The sequence below is a fragment of the Equus caballus genome, chromosome 19 (assembly GCF_041296265.1).
Source record: "Equus caballus isolate H_3958 breed thoroughbred chromosome 19, TB-T2T, whole genome shotgun sequence".
Lineage (NCBI taxonomy): Eukaryota > Metazoa > Chordata > Mammalia > Perissodactyla > Equidae > Equus > Equus caballus.
This window is the reverse complement of record NC_091702.1, coordinates 52,321,538-52,341,307: the sequence shown is the minus strand read 5'-3', so window position 1 is coordinate 52,341,307 and position 19,770 is coordinate 52,321,538. Positions and strand designations below refer to the sequence as shown.

Genomic DNA, 19,770 nt, shown 5'->3' with positions numbered 1-19,770 from the left:
AGCAGCAGCATAAACGCACATCCAGGCAGATGGTACAGGAGAGAATCAGGGCATGCAGAGAAGGAGCAGAACCACTGAATTAAGTGATGAGGACGACTCAACAAACACCCAATTTTAGGACAGTTTGTGTTCTTGGTATCACATCAATTGTATAATCTCTACATTCACGTGGAAGAAATAAACAGAAAAAAGGAAGCGAGAAATTCTAAAAAGAGATCAAAATTGAGGCTGAGACCAAGAGAGAACTGATTTCTATCCCAGTCACAGCTGGAGTTAGGATTCATCCCAGGAACATTTATAAGGGATCGAAAACAATTTTTCTAGGTTCTTTCCAAGAGTCTTAATCAGTTTAGAAAATAAATCATCATCTTAATCACATCATAACTCAAGGTTCTCCATTTTCTTGTCAGTGGTGAAGTGGAAAAGTCACGGGTTACGTAGCTGAGTAGCTTTAGGCAAGTTACTTAGCAAAGAAAGGCAGCAGTGGGGGGGGGGGGGGGGGGCGGGGGCTGTTTATGAGTTCAGGCTGAGGAGCCGGTTTCCTGCTCCAAATTCCAGCTCCATCACCTACTGCTCTGAGATCTTGGGACATTTGCTTAACTTCTCTGTGGCTGGGTTTCCTCATCTGTAAAATGAAGACTATAATACTATCGACTTCAATGGGCAGTTGTAATGCTTAAATGGGTTAATTTAAACATATAGAGTAGTGCCTAGTCCTAAATGTGTCCACTACTACTGAAGAGCTTCACTGTTTTTCTTCCTCAAACAGGAATAATAACTACCTTCTCATATGATTGTAATTATTAAATGGGCTAAATTATTTAGAGTACCTAGGAGCTTTGGAAAAGCATAATAAATTTTTGTCCCCATCACTTCTCATAATTTGAATCTTGGACATTCTGTAGAAATGCCATTTCTATGCTAAATCCAGTAACCCCCAGATATTGTTGTTTAATCCAGTTCCTTGCGTTATTAACAAGCATCTCCAGGGAACCCTCCTTTTAGGGGCCTAGGTTCCCTTGCATCTGATACCCCTCTGGTCCCTCTGGTCAGTAGTTAGTCCCCTAAAGCCCATCAGTGTTAAATTGAAGCAGGGTGATGCAGGACGGTTATAGTGCAGCAGTGTAAATTGGGGCTCTAATGCCACCTCTGGAACATTTTTAAAGGATTTTTAGCATATTGGGCATAAGCAGTTCAGGTTTTAAATGCCTCACCACTTTCGATCAGATCCAGTAGGAGCTCACGCATGGCTCCCTCTTCAGGGCAGCCTGAAAAGAAGACAACAACTGGTCCATGCTGTCTGTACTTTGGGATCTGCTGAGATCTGCTTGGCAGAGCTGAGGTTCCTCCTGGACCTGAAGAGGTATACTCTATGCTTTGTGGACTCCCAGGTTGCAAGAACAAGGCTCTTCCTTTTCCTTCTGAGTGCATGAGTGGCAACTATACTGTCATCAAAGTAGCAAGAACGTATAACCCTTTCCTTTCCTTTGAACTATGGATTCTCCTCTTTCCTCCCTACTTGGTTGAGTGAGGACAAGAAACAATTTCAAATCCTGATTTTCTTTTGATTCTTGCTATGAATCTTTGTTTTCTGTGAAAAATCTCTCTCATTTAGGAGGGAAAAATGTTGCCTTTAGTTGTACCTTTGAAAAAGTAAAATTAGTTTTGGAATCCTGGCTCAAATTTCTAGTTAAAAGTTTCACTCACTAAGCAATTAAAAACAATTCCACAGCCATTATAAGAAATTCTTTTTTATCTTCTAAGTCATTACAAAGTAAATATAAAGAGTATGCTAAGTTCTAGAAGGGAAAAATTGTTCTCTGTACCATGTACGGTTTACTCTTTATCTCAGTCCAGCAGTAAGGAGAAATAAAAGTGCTTACAATAAATTATAATGCACTTGGTATAAACATTCTGTTGTATGAGGCATGGCTATAAAGTCAGGAGACAGTTTTCCATAAGTCTCACTTGAAAACTCAGCTCCTTGCTTTATAGTTTTACCATATACAACATTATGTAAATGTTATCATCGGAGCAGAACCACGTTATAATACAGCTCATTGTTGCACCCTCTTGGATACAATTTAGATCAAATTATGGCCTCTAAGACATGACAACTAATAGATACAGCATGTATGGTGTAACAGAGTTAACATATAGTGAGTAAATAAAGAAATAGGTAATGAGACTGTCTATCAGGGCTACCATTAGAAAAAGTTTCTGCTGTCTAGTTTGCCTTCACTGGTAGAGGTAGAGGTAAAAGAAATAAAGACAGATAAATATAAAGATCAAAAGAAGTCTTCATTTTTTAAAATGTACTTTGTGGATACGAATGTGAAATAGGGAAATCTAGTAGCTGCAAATCGAAGGAGCACATGTTATCAAACAGATTCATCTTAGGTGAAAGAAATGTAGTGGTCCCCTCCCCCAGCTGACAAGAAGCCAATAGATCACTGATGAATGGTTCTAAATCACGAGAACAGTTCTCATATGGAGAATTACAATCACACAGGTTTTTCTGACTTCCACGTTTGCTTTTCGGTCACCCACTCTCCACCTACCACACCTCCTGTGTTTTCTAGCTCCAAAATTTTTTTTCCCCCAGCACTTTCTTCCAAAGGAAATTGGTGTGAGGAGGCTTTCACCCTTGTGTGACAACCTACTTTTGTAGCTTTTCTTCTTTTTATTCTCACTACTTGCTTTCCTCATCTAAACCTTTCCTTGAAGGCCTGTCTTGAACGCATCAACAATCAGGACTTGAATGGGACTTGGAATCAGGTGATCGAAAAGAGCTTCAGAAGTTACTGCGAGAATGGACATGTAGGCAAGAGCTGATGAGTTTGAGATGAAAGCCCATCTGGAGAGCTCTTGTAGGGAACTCAGCCTACTCCAACTGGAGAATGATATCTGAGACTACAATCCCCAATTTACAGAAAGCACTTAGACTGGGAGGGCAACAGAAGTGACAGAAAATAACTGGTGTCTAGACTTGGGAGAGGGAGAAAGTCAATCACCTCTTGTATTACTGCAACCACCATATAATTTAACTCTGAAATTTCATTGCCAGTCTGAGTTAAAGGGTGAGTTGCAGATGCTTCAAGGTGAAGGTCACACTCTGAACTCATAGGAAGACCCCTATGATTCAATAGCACCATCTCTTTAGCCTGAGAGCATTTGTATTTCACTTTCCCACCATCTCTGTTGTCCCTAGGGCACTCTAGCTTTGAGATTATATTACAGAAGAGGCATCTTCTCTTAGAGTGACTCTCAAAATATGGCTGATAAATGAAAAGGCAGGTAGAGAGAGGGAAAGAGCTAAATCTAAGTGGAGATTAATAAGGTATGGTTTTGAAATTGTTCTTATGTTTCTTGTGGATTACTTATCATTTAGGGTCAAGACCTTTTGACATGATACCAGGAACTCTGCTCAAATCTCTATATGTGCTCAGGAACCAACCTGAGTAGAAGCAAGTAGTAATGTTAACTAAGTAGTAGTCAACATAATGTTGATATTAATGATAATGTTGATATTAATAGTCAATATTATGTTGACTAATTAATGTCCACTCTCCCTCAAGAACACATCACCTTCACCTGGCTCTATCAACATTACTTTTAGAATGATGCTATTAATCCACTAATTGCCAAATCTAATGTATTTATTTTAAGGGTTTGTTGCATTTAATCTCTTAATAGCTTTCAACACCATTCACCACCTGTTCTTCATTTTCTTTTTTCTCCTCCTAACTCTACTGCTATTTCTTAATTTCCATAATTTTTCTTCTCTCCTGGCTTCATGGAGTAGTCCTCAGGAATTCATCAGGTTTTTTGGCTTTAATTATACTTCATCAGATTAAAATCTAACATGGAATACTCAGTTGCTCCACATAGATATCCAAAGGCATCTCAAATTCAGCATATTTTGAACTGAAACTGATTATGTCCCACCTCACTTCAGGTCCTTCTAAATTTCCAGTTTTAGTTAATAGAATCATAACCCATCTATTAACCCAAGCTAGTAGCCACAGAGTTATCCTTGTTTCCTTCTTCCCCTTCATGTCATTTATGTAATCAAATATCATTTTTTCCCCTAAGGTTGACCTTTACTCTCCATCCTTACTGCTACTACTGTTGATCAGGACCATCTCATCTGTTGTTATTAACATCACTTCCAAATGGTGTTATAATGTTTCAACTGATGCTCTGGCCTCCAGTATTGTTTCTCTTACCTGCACACAGAACAAAATGTACATGAAGCTGATCATGTAATCTTCTTGTTTAAATGTATCTGGTCATTTTACTTGTAAAAATTCCAATTGATTAGCATAACATAGGTCAACTCAACTCACCTTTCCAGGCTGGCCTCTTGACGTTACATTCCCTCTCTGTCATGAATCTTATTCTTTATTCTGATTCCAATCTCATTCACCCTAGTTTTTGTTTTCCTTTTACCTAAAATATATTTTGCAACCTTCATTTAGCAAGCTCCTACTTACTACACAAAATCCATCTCAGATATGTCCTTCCTCGTAAAGCATTCTCCAATTTCCCTAGTGGCTTCCCTACATTTTAATTCTTTGTTTTTCTGCCTTTCATCACACTTTGAGAGTGAAGCACGACCACATCTTCTCAATCTTTGAATCTCTATTGCCTCACAAAGTGCTGACACATAAAATACCTCAATAATTTCGATGGATGAATGATGTTTGATGGATGAATGAATATACCAAGAATCTTTTTTCTCTCATCTTGCACTATTAGAGATGTCTCCTTCCTAACACAATCTTGAAGGCTGAAGAATCTTACTATTTCTAGTGGTTTCGAAAGAGGAGAGGTGTATCAGGTCAAGGATCTTCTTTCTGTCTTTTCTAAACCAACCATCTTATTTCCTTTCATTAGCTGCTACCATTTTCACTGCCTCTCTTTGCTGGAAGAGACAGTAATATCTTTTCAGTGATACATCTATGATGCAGTATAATAGATGTATAAATACAAAGGTTTTAAAAAGAAATAAAATATGTAGTGGAACCTTTGTAACTCAAAGAATTTCTGAAAATATGCTATATAGTGAAAACACGAAATGTTTTCAAATACACCAGTGCCCCTCCTCTTGTCTGGACTTGAATATGATCCTTGGTATTACCTGGTTGGTGTCTGGTGTCTACTGCCCTAGGGGTTCATATTTAAGGATCCAAATGAACACTTTTCATCTATATTCAGATGTTGCACTGAGGACTAACCACCTGCAGCAACATAACTTAATCTCTGAGTTTATAGAGGATCTGTGACTAAGTCATAACCAATTTTCTCACTGCTCATCTCTAGTGAAATAGGTTAATTTGATCTCACATAACTTTTAAAATTTTTCTATCCCCACTATACTTGACTGTGAAATTAGCAATTATTTTTTTTCCTTCAAGAGAAAAATATAACCAAGATGACAACCAGAAAGGGTGATAAAGAAGTACATAGAGTGGGATTTTCTTCATTGATCCTTTGTTGCCTGGGAGGCCAATGAATTAGACACTCTAGAGTCTTCCAGTCAATGGAGGGCACTATAGTTATTCAGCTATGTTCATTCTTTATTATTGGTGAATTTTGTCCCACATTTCTTTTCTCTGATTATTACAATACACAATCTCTTCATTCTGGATGTCAGTGTCCAAACCAGCAATTAGGACCCAGCAAAACTTCCCCAATATTACAGAATGAGAGAAGAATAAGGAATAACACATTATTTTAAATGATTTAGAACTGACTTATCTCAGTCAAATGAATAATAATGTATTATCGCTTCTTATATCTTGCTCTTTCTTGTCCTCTAAGGAGAGATTTCCTAAAGTTCTTGTCTGTTACCCTCAATCATAGTATTCTCCAAAAGAACTCTATTAAGGAAGTAAACAATATAATTTATCAAGATATGTTCTTGGGGCTGGCCCTGTGGCTGAGTGGTTACGTTCATGCACTCCACTTCAGTGGCCTGGGGTTCACAGGTTCAGATCCCAGGCGCAGACCTACACACTGCTCATCAAGCCATGCTATGGCGGCATCCCTCATAGAAGAACTAGACGGACTTACAACTAGGATATACAACTATGTACTGGGGCTTTGGGGAGAAAAAAAAAAAGAGGAAGATTGGCAGCAGATGTTAGCTTAGGGCCAATCTTCCTCACCAAAAAAAAGCACACTTTAAAAACAAAGACAAAAACAAAAAAACAGAGAACTAACAATGTCTTCTTTGCCACTGGAACGTTTAAAAAAAGAACAAAAGATATGTTTTAACATTCAAACCAGGAATAGTGGTGTGGATAGCCTTATTCAGAAGTGGAATAATTAGATGCTTTACTGTACTAATCACTATATTTGTTCTGTTTTGAGACTAGAATCTAGTGACCTAATAGATATGGTATAAATCATACATTTTTGTTCATATTTGCCATGTCACTTCCTCTCATTCCATCTCTTTTTTTGTCATACTGTTTTCATTGAGAACATGAATCAATCTAAGAAAACAGCTTATTTGTATGTCTTTCCCTTTTGCTCTTATGTAATGTGAGTCCCTTAATCTTTATGAACATTCTTCTGTCTGAATAAGACCTAGTGCCACGTCACACAATGCTTCATATTAAAATTATACCCCTGCCAGACTATAAAATTAAGCAAGTCAGAGTCCCTAATTTGTCTGTTCTAAGTATATCAGTGCAGAAATTATTTGAATGCATGAAAATCCTGTGGGTATTCAAAAAAAAAATACTCTAACAATAAAGGTAATTTCAAATATACAATTTCCCATGGGTCACTCTATCTCTGTATAACACCTGAATCACAGAATACTGTGGAAATAAGAACTTTAAAAAATTTGTTCTTAGAGGCCAGAATCAGAGCACAAGAGGGCAAAGAATGTATTGCTCATTAAGTAGATGTCTCCTCTAAGTGAGCCTAAGCTGATTTCTTTCCCAGTCACTGAGTTCTACACTGGGATTTGGTGGCCCCACAGAACTCAGTGTGAGCTCTGGCCAGTGAATCCATTCGCACGATTTTGAAGCCCTTTGGCAGTTTTCACTTACAGATTTCTCCTAATCATCAGCTCTTAGCAGCAACAAAATGGCAGGACGAAAATAAAGCAAGATCAAAAGATACATATTCAATGCAAAACAGCCCAGCCTGTTAGCCCCAAGCAATAAATAAGTGGAGAACATTCCCCATTGTGTAGTAAAGTGTATTTCTGGGAGGCTAATGTTAGATGCAAATCTGCCTGAGGCAATGTTAAAAAAAAAATTCAGCAAGCCAACAACAAAAGCAAAGCAGGGCTACATTTTCTTTTCTACTACATAGCTCACCCATTCTTTGTCCATCATGTAAGAAATCTAATATTATTTTACAAGGAAGATCAGAAGAGATTATTGCATCAGCTATTAACCTCTTCTATTATATTATTTTTGCCGACTTCCTTCACTTTTTAACAGCACAGAAGGTCAGATACTGGGGTTTCACAGGACAAAGATATTGTAGAAAATACTATGTTTGCTACAATGTGATCCCTTGCAGGCCACCAATAAGTGAGTGACTGCAAACTTCTCTAAAATGGGAATGTGCAGTTAACTCTCCTATGTTACTCCACAATACTCAACCTGCTCACCCTATCTCTCCAGTGAGTGGTGCTGGGTGTGAGATTAGACTAAAGTCAAGCTTTTTGGGAAAAGACCTTATGGATAGCTATACCATTTCCACTCAATGTAAGATGAAAAGCTAGTAAGAATATACCATAGGCCAGAATCATTCTTGACTTAACAAACACACTTTGACTTGCCATCGTCATGAAGCATACAACCATAGTGGGAGCTTAGCATTAGACAAGTTGTTACCTGGACGTCCCAGGTGCTTTCACAGCAGACTCCAGTCTTAGAAATAAAGCAAGAGATGTGCTTGAGTATCAACAGGCATAACTCTAGATGGACTACCTGTTCTTTGCAAACCTTTTGAAAGTTTGACTTGGGTGTGGGATAGTTAGCATGTTGAAGGCATTTCTAGGGCTCTTGGCTAGGGAAGAGCAATTTTTCAGTTTGACTAGGAAAAATTTTTTGCCACAGCTGGTGATACACAGTATGGGATAAAGGAACAAGTATTGCCAGCCAATCCTTTAACCCTATTCCAGCCACAGTGGAAGCATGATGTGAGAGGACTAGTTGCCACAAAGACCTCTCGGCTTCTCATGCAGACTACAAACTGCCAGGCACATCCCTCTCAGAAGAAACAGTTTTGGAGCCCACTGCAGACAGTTGGCTGTGGGCTGCTGTACAGCCAGGCAGGCATTGCCATTGAAACATCGTAGCACAGATAGTAAATATCTTCCTGTGATCACCTAGAAGTTTTATTTTCTCTGATTGGAGCCTAACAGAGGGAAATTCCTGATACTGTGGGTTCATGAGTTTGCACTGAGACAGGAGTTAATTCTTCATTTTCTTCAATGGTATTAGAGAATTCAAAAAGTTTATTTAGAATCACAATAAATGTTGATTTCAAAACGTCCCCACTTTAAAGCTTGGAGCTATAATACAGTATATAAAGTAGATTTTTGCAAAGTGATAGTTTATGATCTTTTCCTTCCTTCCCATTTTAAAAAAAATACTCATTTTTTTGCCATAGGTTATGAAAAATTGTTTAGTATGTTACTAGCAAGACTATTTGTTTCTTTTCTCTTTCATTAATTCTGCTAATTTATCAATTAATTTGGATAACGACAAGCACTCCCTTTTCACTACTATTCTGATAAGAGTTTTCTAAAGAAAAAGATATATTGACTGGCTGTTTTAAAATGGGTTTTCAGTGAGATTGAGGTGGTTTCTGTAATGGATGTTGATGCAAAATCAAGGCAACTCTAACAACAAGTTGGCAGCATGTGAAAGCCACTCTGCTCCTGCTAAGTAGCACTGAATTTTCAGAGGAAAAATATGGGGAGATGAATAGAAGCGTTTAGATAACATAAGACAGCTTCTCCTCCAGTATGTGAAAGATAATTACTCAGTGGAATTTACCTGGACAGAAGCCATGTGCTCTTGATAAGGCTGCTTTCTTGCAGGGATAAGGCTTCCCTAGCTGGATACCAAAACAGAAAGTTGCATTCGAATCTGGAAAGCTGAATAACTGTAACAGAGAAAGTGGAGCTCTACAAATGCATTTAACAAGGGAGTTCAAGATCAGTACAGGGATACCCCTTAGAAATGTGGATCCCGGAACCACACCTGATCAAAACCAATCTCTCATACAGAGAGTATGCAAATATGTGCACCTTAATAAAGGGCTCAAACCTATGACGGAGAGCAGTACAGGAGGGAAAAACAGAATTTAGCCTGACTAGGCAGTCTAAAACAGCTAGTATATCCTTTCCTTAGAACTCAAAGGAGGGTCATGAGGATGGGCAGTGAGCTTCCAAATGACTATGATAAGAACACTAATAAAAGATCTAGGAATTAGAATGGCTCACAATCTGAAAAACGGTCATTCATTTAACAATTAAATGTTACAATCCCTACTCACCCTTTTAGTATTTTGATAAATGGATCTTTTGCTCCACAGCTCATGATATCTTAAGATTTTTAGAAACATAGGAACCAACCTAGGACGTTTGCAATTAGACTAGATCTGGTGGAACCCACAAGGCAGATTTGGGAACTCCTGGAAATTGTTAGTAATTAGAAAAGAGGTAAGAGAGAGTTTGGTTTTTACCATCAGGGAAGTTAACTATGCTGTCTCTCAAGGGTATCTTCTTTCAAACCTCGGGGCTAAACCACTCCACAGTATCTATGTCAATATCTATATCTATATTTCTCCTCTACTCTACACAAGGTCATTTCAATAACAGAAATTTACAATCTATTGGATTTATCAATAATTGATTCAGGTAAATTTTTTTTTTTACATTTGAATCAATCATTACCTAAATAACTGCCCTAACTTTAGCCTTTGACAATTTAAATTTGAGTTTCAGTGTTATATACATATCTGGGATAACTCTGTGGCTCTGTGAGGAGATTCTGAAATATTTTCCTAAGTACTCATGAGTTCCAGCTTCTTAAATTCTAGAGTTCAGATGCTTTTTATTTTTTAATGTATTCATGTGGATGAAGAAAAACAGAAAATTATCTACAACAAATAATAAATGAGGGAAGCATGAGAGAGATTGTGAAGCAGAAAGAAAGAAGCATACGATCTCAGTGTGGGAAACAGTGAGAAAGAGAGGGAGGAGGAGAGAGACGAGAAGGGAGAGAAACGCTGCAGAGCAACTAGTAAAGAATCAGAAAAAAGAGCTGGTATGCAAAGCCAAAGAAAGTTCTAGAATAGATCTTCAGACTGACTCGTTTTCAAATAGAAGACACAGAAAAGAGAAATAAGAGTATTTGCACGCAGAAATATTGTCATACTCTCTCTCTCTTCATCTCAAATCCCACCGTACCTCTCACTTCCCTTTGAAAAAGCAAACTTGAAAAATCAGTAAACGATGTACGGTAGAGAAGTCTAAAAACTTAGAGATATTTTCACTGTATGTTTTATGATTACAAAATAACACCTCTTCTTATCAAAAATTCAAAAAAGACACAAAAGTATAGATGAAATAAAAGCAATTAGTATATCGACAATGCTTATTTCTGGTGATTTGTATTTCAAGTCATATAGTCACACTTATGCTTAGTTGGAATCACAATGAACTTACAATTTATATATTTATACACTTGTAAAAATACATATAACTTTGAACTCTGCTTTTAAAAATGATTGTATTAGACAAGTAGTGCACGTTAATCATTGAACAATATAATTTCCCTCTTATTTAGTTACCAAGTAGCTCTTGAAGGTCTTCCCAAACAATAGAAATTCTGGGACAACCCACATGAATGCCTGTGGAGCACACCATGTATGAGGCTAGAGTTTGATGTTAACTCACTCTGCTCAGTAAAATTAAACTTAGGTGGGAGAATTGTTTCCCTAAGCCACGATGACTCTCCCTCACTACCACTCTCAGCATTTGTAAATGATTCCTAGGCTGTCCCTAACTAACACTGGGCTGTGTCCTCAAGGTGCATTTGCTGTTGTGTGGTGTGGGATTCCTAAGTTAATATAATGTAATCGGCAACAGTAGACTGAGGAAATTCAAATCTCAGCTCTACAACACACCAGCTATAATAATTTAGGCAAATTATTTCACCTAAGTCTCAATATCTCCATTGGATTGTTTTTAGACTTGACAAATCATTACATGCAAGGCCCTTAGTGTAGTATCTGGCATATGGAAAACAATCAATAATTGTTACAAATTATTGTTGATATTGTCATGATGGTGGTTATTATTATTACTGCTATTGCTATTATATTTACTAGTCACAAAAATGGAATAAGGAAGGATGGGATGTGAGACCTTTTTTTTTTTTCCCTGAATCAAGTAGGTCAATAATTGCAAGATACAAGGAGCAATGAGAAGGGTCTCAGGAATTTCCACTCTGAGGAAAACACTGATGGAGCTATAATTTACTGAGCTGACCTTCTAAATTCGAAGAAGACCATGTTGAAAATGTTGAATTCTATCTAAGCCCTGAGTTCCTTGAAAGCAAGGATGGTTAGGAAATCTACCCCCTTTATGTTCCAGGAAATGGCTGATTACAAAGGACCCCAGTGCCCTGACATAATATATGGTGTTTCATCCCCATACTTCCTCAGGACTTTCGTTTGGCTCAGATGACTCCCTGTCCCCATAAAACTCTGGGCTCCTTTCCCTCTTCTTACTGCAATAGCCCGAAAAATATCATTTTCTGTAATTGTCTGGTGGCTTTTATCGTTCACATGTGTCACAAAGTTCTCCATGTTGGATTACGCTTTGGAAATGTGGGCTGGGTGGGAGCAATGCCCAGAGCAACCCTAGATAGTGCAAGGGATGGCAGGAAGAAGGGAGAAAGAGAAGTATTTATTCCTATTTGGTTGTGAGCCTGCTTATTATATTATCCCTTATTTCACAAAATATATGCATTTTAGAAATGCATTTTTTTCTAGTGCCTCAGGGACTGCTATTAGAAAATCAGAGATTCCTGGGTATAATAAAACCCTGAGTTGTAGTAAAATCAGACACTTAAGAAAACAGTAGTACCAGTTTTTGCACTCACATATTTAAGAGAAATACTAACTCTGCTTTTATAAAACACTAAGTGTAATACTCTCAACATTTATAATCTTGTGATACCCACCAAATAAGTCACACAATGAAAATACTGAAAGTGAACCCCTCAGGCAGATTTCAGACTCCAGCGGTCTGCCTACACATTGGCTCATTCCATGCGGGTTGTAAAGTTAGGAATTTAGCATTCTTTGTCTATTCAGTTTGGTTATTATGTCAGCGGGGTGCAGAATCCCTGCATTTTATTACGTTTTCCTTTATTTTATGCCACTGAGTTAACAGTCGACTATCACTGCTTTTAGTATCTAGGATAACTCGCAAATGTAGATGCTTTTCCATAGTATTTTATGAAGTGGAAGGAATTGTTTTGCTTATTATTCATCTTTTTATAATTGTTTGCAGGTTTTGAAGGCTTTGGGAAAGACTTTAAATGGAATCTTTAGTCTCGCTCAGATTTTATTAACTGATAAGATGGAAACAATGTGGCTTGCATTTGGGGAACTTACAAGCAAATACATTTATGTCACTTTTAATAGAGACTGCATAGAGAGAAAAGACGGAAGAGGCTTTAATAATTAATGGCAAAGACCAATGTTTGTTGAGCGCCCCATTTTGTGGCATGCACTGCTCAAATATATTTTTGTGCGTTATTAGATTTAATTCTCACAACAATCCATGTAAGGTAGATACTCGGATTATGCCCATTGTACAGAGGAGGAAAGTGAGGCACAGATAGGTCAATTAAATTGCTCAAGGAATCTCAGTTAATAAACGGTGTTGAAAAGAATGGCATCTAGTTCATTCTAAACTGTTTGCTTTCTACATCTGTTGCAGGGCTGCCAGCCTGTTACCTCTCTTTGCCTCTGTCCTGGGTTCAGTCTTCTCTTTTCTCTAATCCGTATCTTTCTCTTTTTCTGTTTATTTAGTCATTTTGGTGGGCCACATCCTCCAGTAACTTCCTAATTAAGATAAGAGACATGGAAATTATTTTATGAATTTTACATCTATCAATCAAATGTGAGAGTAAGAAAAAAAAGTCAATTTTTTTGAGCAGAGAGCTTTAGATTGGAAATAATTTTCCTCCAGAATTTTGAAGATATTTCCCATTGAAATTTAAATCCCAGTTTTGCTATAGAGGAGTCCAAAATGATTTTATCTGATGCTTTGAACTTGTTTTTTCATTCTTTTTCCTACTTGGATGCTTACTGGTTCTTCTTTGTCCCAGTGTTCTGAAAGTTTAAGGTGAAGTGCCTTGGGGTAGGTCTACTTTATTTCAAAGTGCTTTCAACCCTTCCAACCTGGAAATTCATATGCTTCAGGTCAGGAAATTTTTATTGAACTATTTCATTGATAACTTTTTCCCTTCCTTTTTCTCTACTTTCCTTTTCTGAAATTACTATTATTTGGATGGTAGATTTCCTAGACTAGTTCTGTAATATAATCTTTTTTCTTCTATTTTCCATCTTTTTGTCTTTTGCCTCCACTTCCTGAGAGATTTTCTCAGCTTTTACTGTCAATACACCTACGGAGGTTTTCATTTCTATCAAAGTGTTTTACATTTCCAATTCTTCTTGTTTTAGGGGTGCAATATATCTCCTCTTGTCTAAGAATATTAATAATATTTAAAAGTTTTCTTCTATTCAAATCCTCTTTCTTTTCTTCAAGCCGCCTTCATCTGTTTGTTTATTCTGCTTTCTCTCTTTTGTGTTAGAGGTATTCCTCAGTTATCTGATAATCTTCATGTGCTACTCATATTTAATGTTGGGAATCAACTGTAAGTGAGTTCTTGGAGGACTGTCTCTACGAGCCATGTCAGAAGTTTGACTGCTATGAGGGTGCCATGCTGGAGAAGCCATGTACACGTACTCTGGCCAAGAATTCCAGCTGTGCCCAGCAGTCAAGCCATCCTGTAAAGGTGCCAGACAATTGAGTAAAGCCCACCTGGACTCTCCAGACCAGCCTAACTGTAGGCTGAATAGCAGGGAGCAAGCTTAGTCAGCACTACACGAAATAGAAGAATCACCTAGTAAAGCCCTGTCCAAATTCCTGAAACTTGAGATATAATGAAATGATTACTGTTTTAAGCCAATAAGGCTTGGGTAATTTTTTATACACCAAGGTATAATCAAAATATTAGATTTATATGGACTAACATTAAAAGGTGGCTTCTAAAATACTGGCAAGTCAAAATAAATGCAACTTGTATAATGACATAAAAAATGATGATTGGAAATTCTGAGTGTGTGGGTGAGACTGGGGGCTTTCCCATAGAGTGACCTTCTTGTGCCATTTCTTGGAGCAATAGCACAGCCCTTTTTTCCCTATTATTTAGTTAGTTAGTTACTTAGTTACTATTTTTAAAATGTTTTATTTTTTAGAACAGTTTTAGATTTCTAGAAACATTCCAATGACAATACAGATTTTCCACAAACTTCACATCAATTTCCCTCTATATTGATATATTGCATTAGTATAGCACATTTGTCACAATTAATAAACAATATTGATACATTATTATTACTAAAGTCCATACATTATTCATATTTCCTTCGTTTTGCCTAATGTCCTTTTTCTTTTCCAGATCACATCCAGGATACCACGTTAGTTGTTACATCTCCTTAGACTCCTCTTGACTGTGACATTCTCTCAGATTTTCCTTGTTTTTGATGACTTTGATGGTTTTGAGGAGTACCGGTCAGATATTTTGTACATGTCCCTCTGTTGGAATTTGTCCAATTTTTTTCCATGATTAGACTAGGGTTAAGGGTTTGGGGGAGGAAATCATAGAGGTAAAGTGCCATTTATTACGTCATAATAAGAAGGGTACATGCCATCAACAGGACTTTTTACTGTTGACACGGACCTTGACCATCTGGCCGAGAGCTTGTGTTTGTCACGTTTCTCCACCATACAGTTACTCTTTTTCTTCTCCCTTTCCACGCTGTCCTCTTTGGAAGGAAGTCACTATGAGCAGCCCATACTTAAGGAGCAGAGAGTTATGCTCCACCTTTTGGAAGGTGGAGTATCTACATAGATTATTTGGAATCCTTCCGCGTGGGAGATTTGCCTCTTCCCACACGTATTTATTTATTCAATGACTTATTTATATCAGTATAGACTCATACACCTTTATTTATGATGACTTCTTTTTTTAGATCTTCCTTTTGAGTTAGTTATCTTCCCCAGGAAAGAGTCGTACCACATTCTGCATAGAGGATAAAACCTGGCTGCCAATAGTTTGGAGTCTCAGTGGAAAATTATGGCTGGGGCCAGGGTTTTAGTCTTTAATATGCAGACATCATGTACCTGACCCTCAACTGTATTTGTTATCCTTCAGTACAGAGACCTTGTTTTACTTTCTCCAGAGAATGAACCTAAAGGATTTTGCTTAATTTAGTCAAAGAGAGTCAGCCAGGGGCATGGAGAAAAGAAGGAGTCTAAGGATTTAAATCACTTTTAAACATCATTCAAACAATTTGTCTTATTTTAGTTCCCCCTCCCCTCAATCTTGATCGTCCTCCTACTTCTGGTGGTATAAGTACTGCCAATTCCTGGACAGTCTGGGGACTTTGTGGGAAGAATTGGTTTGGTTCTCAGCTTTCCTCATTACTGGCTTAGGCTTCAGTGGTTTCATGTCTGCACATCAGTTCCAGTCACCCATCTGCTTTACAGCTTCCAAAATTGCTTTTGCCATGCTCTACTGTCTTGTTCTTCCCATCTCCCCTTGTATGTTTGTCTTTAGAAAAAAAAATCCCTTTACAGTAGGTTTACTAGAGTTTGGGCAAGAGCAAAATTGGATGTGTGTTCAATCCACCATCTTTTCAGAGATTTGCTCAGGATTACAGAGCCAGCTCCGAGAGACCAGACGCTCTGCCTTACTCACCTTTGTATCCCCATCACCTAAACACATGCCTGACAAAAAGTAGGAGGTAAATACTGAGTCTTGTATGAATGAAAATAGGAAGCAAAGTCAGTACTCAAATACAAATCTAAATCCAAGTTAATTTTTATTTTTTACATTATGTATGTATATATATTCCAGTGGGAAATACAGTCCATCAGATAGCCATAAGATTGTTAATTATGGAGAAGTGGTGGTTGGTGCTAGTATTTTATCAGATGACTACATATATTTATGTATTTATATATATATGTATAACAATATATATATATATATTTTTTTTTTAAAAAAAGATTGGCACCTGAGTTAACAACTGTTGCCAATCTTCTTTTTTTTCTGTCCTTCCTCAAGCCCCCTGATACATAGTTGCATATTCTAGTTGTGAGTGTCTCTGGTTGTGCTGTGTGGGATGCTACCTCAGCAAGGCCTGTTGAGCCGTGCCATGTCTGAGCCCAGGATCCGAACCAGTGAAACCCTGGGCCACCAAAGCAGAGCGCGCAAACTTAACCACTCAGCCAAGGGGCCAGCCCCTATATATATTTTTATACCAGACCTTATAGCTTATACCAAACCGATCATATCTTATATTTTATAACAAACTGATTTAAGATGGCTTAACTATGCATGCAAGCAATATTTATTAAAAGAGGCAAGGAAACAAAGGCAAAGGGAAAACGACAATAAGGTCAACAAAATAAAACAAATGTTGAGGTTAGTAGACAAAATATATGCTGTGATTTCTGCACACTAATGACAGGGGTATCATAAATATGGCTCCAGGCAGTCAGCACAAAAATGAATAGATACACAATTATTTATATAAGTCATTATGGCTAGAAAGATAATTTCTTTAGTTCAACTTTACAAAGAGGAGGCCATGTAATATTCCACAAAATAATCGTCAAGGACATCCATAGAGCAATAGTCTTATACGGTAACCCAGATAATATACATTTGTTTGGGCATAAATTTAGGTGCTGGTGATGGAGAGATAAAAAGATATAACCTTTCTCAAGGAGCTCACAGTCTTATGGAGAGACTAAGACATTTCAAATGAGATGTGCTATAAGTACAAGGTATGCTGGTAACTTAAATGAGGAAGAAATTAACTCAGCCAAGAGAATGGCGGGAGGAATAGACTGGTTTATGGAGTAAGAAATAGAACCATGTCTCAACAAATGTGTTTACATGTTGCCAAAATCTCTAAGAATACAAGATCTCAATCTAAGTGGGTTCTGCACTGTGGCTGTCAAACAAACAGAGAGAGAGAAAATATGTGCAATTAGGGCGTTCTGGCAACAAATGTGTGGAAACCAGTCTCTGGGAGACTGAAGTTCTGGGAGACTGGGATTTTAATGAAGGGCAGTCCAAAAACAAGATGCACGGGAAGTTGATCTCAGCTTCCGGAGGAGCAGTCCAGCAGGCTAGATAAGTGGCCCTTAGCCAGCTTTGGTTCTCAGATACCTTTGAAAATATGACCAAGGCTATTTAACTTCTACTTGGAAAAACTCCAAATATACACATACACAAAGTTGTGGTTTGGGCTCAGGAGATTTAAGAATATCACAGACATTTAAGGAAAGACACAAAACTTTCCTTAAACCCTGAGTAAAAAAAAAAACAACTAAATTTGATGGATGGATCAGGCTATCATCATAACTTGAGATTGGAAGCCATTTAGATATTCTTGCTAACTCCCTTCACTTTAATTCTGTGCTCATCAAGTGACCTTCTGATTACAGAATATCAGTGATTTCAGATGGCTGACAGACTCCGTGAAGCCCATCCGGGAACCTCAGGTTAAGAGCACTCAGCCTAGAGGCAATGTGATGGCCTAGAGTTGCAAAGGTCACAACAGCTTCAATTTTTTTGTCCCAATCACATTTCATTTCCGTGCACTTTTCTCATTACTTGAGCTCACTGGCCTTTCTGCAGACCTTTCCACCCAAAAATAGTTGCTTACTGTAAGACCTAAAGCTAAAAACTGAAATATTGCATTCTCGCTTAGCACAGAGGCCTCAGTGAGTAAAAGATAAGTACTTTATCAATGTACAAATCGTGGGCCCAGCAACAAGTCTGCAACATTCCTGACCTTCCCAGGAAACAAACCACAAACTTCACAGGTCATGAGAATTTGTTTATTCTTGAGTCAGTTCCTAGGGGGTATCATAGACTGTTTTTAATCGGCATAATTTTGACTTTATTCAGACTTTCCTACAGATTTTTAAAAACGAGTCACAAACTTCTCCCTCAATTAAAACAATAACTGACAATGTTTGGTTGACACAGTATATTTCATTCTCTACCATGTTCTCTAGAACTTAAAAATGGTAGCTCCTATGGTGCCAAGCATTCTTCCGTACATAACATGAAACTTTCTTCCAGCAACACTGTGAGGTAGCTGCTACTAATATGCCCATGTTAGAGATGACAAAACTGATAGGTTAAGCGATTTGCCTGCATTTATACAGTTAATAAATGGCAGTGCCAAGTTAGAACTCAGGCAGGTTGGCCCCAGAGCTTGCACTGCTCATTCGTTCACTATCCTCCCTCTCAGAAGCCTCACTGTGCAAAAATAAAAATCATGGTACCAAAACACTGGAGACAAGATAAATGTGGAAATAATCAGGGAAGCTGATTAAATAATATTACTTGACTTCAATGGAATTCTATGCTGTCATTAAAATGTAGATTGTAGAAATAAATGTAATGGGCCGGTAAAATATTCACAATATATTGCTGAATAAATAAATCAAGTAGTGAAGCCCATTTATACATACACACACATACAGAAACACAGAAACTTACACACACAAATGGAGGACATATATCAAAATGTTAATTATGATCATTACCAAGTGGTGGGTAAATAGGTAGTTTTCATTTATTTTCTCAAGAATGTTCTTCCCCTGATCTTTGCACAGCTGGCTCCTTTTTGTTTTTTAGAGCTTAGTTCCAATGTCATCTTATCAGAGAGGTCTTCCCTGATCCCCTGGTATGAAGCAGACACCTAGGTGCTCTCTTTATGTTAAGAACTGTATCATACTATCATACTTCAATATTTGTTACCTTTTGTTAATTTTTATGTGTTTTTTTAGTTTTCTATCATCACCACTGTAAGTCATCTCCATGAGTACGGAGACCACGCCCCTCTTGTTCACTTCTGTATGTTCCTATGATTTAGAAAGTCGTGCGGGTGCTTTGTAAATATTTATTGAATAAAGGAATAAACAAATGATAAATGAACAAATGATATATTCTTAAAACATGTCATTTTACCACAGCAAATCTCCATTTCAAATTTAATCAAAAGAAGCTCACAGAGACTCTCCCTTGACCCATCCCACATTCACTCATAGTATCACACGTAACCGGGGCTGCGCTGGGCTATGGCAGCCATGGGAGACATGCAGGAGATGCTCCCTGCCCTTAGAAGACTGCATCTAGTGGGCTTGAAAGACCTTTATACACATAACTCCATAGTGCTAAAAGAAAGATACATAAGAGGTAATACAAACTGTAAGGGCTCAGAGGACAGACTACTTTTCCTGAGTTACTTTCCAAATAGGAGAAGCCAAAATAGCTCGTTTGTTTTTAAAAATTATCAAAAAGTAACAAAGCAATTCTTATGGTAAAGTCAATAATAGGAAAACAGTAGCAAATTATTAGTGTTTGATCAGGTCTCCTTTGCCCATTTGTAAGTAGA

The 19,770-nt window shown here is 37.6% G+C and overlaps 1 protein-coding gene across 3 annotated transcripts in view; it reads right to left on the bottom strand.

Moving 5' to 3' along the window:
* Positions 1-19,770, bottom strand: part of LSAMP (limbic system associated membrane protein) — a 601,648-nt gene that overhangs the window by 283,864 nt on the left and 298,014 nt on the right. Inside the window, exon 1 of one of the 3 annotated variants that reach the window (XM_014732876.3) lies at positions 14,697-14,923. The exons of the other annotated variants lie outside the window; for them this stretch is intronic. Coding sequence (XP_014588362.1) covers positions 14,697-14,698 — 2 coding nt within the window. The 5' untranslated portion in view covers positions 14,699-14,923. Of the gene's footprint in view, positions 1-14,696; positions 14,924-19,770 lie in introns of those variants that run through there. 3 annotated transcript variants of the gene reach the window in all.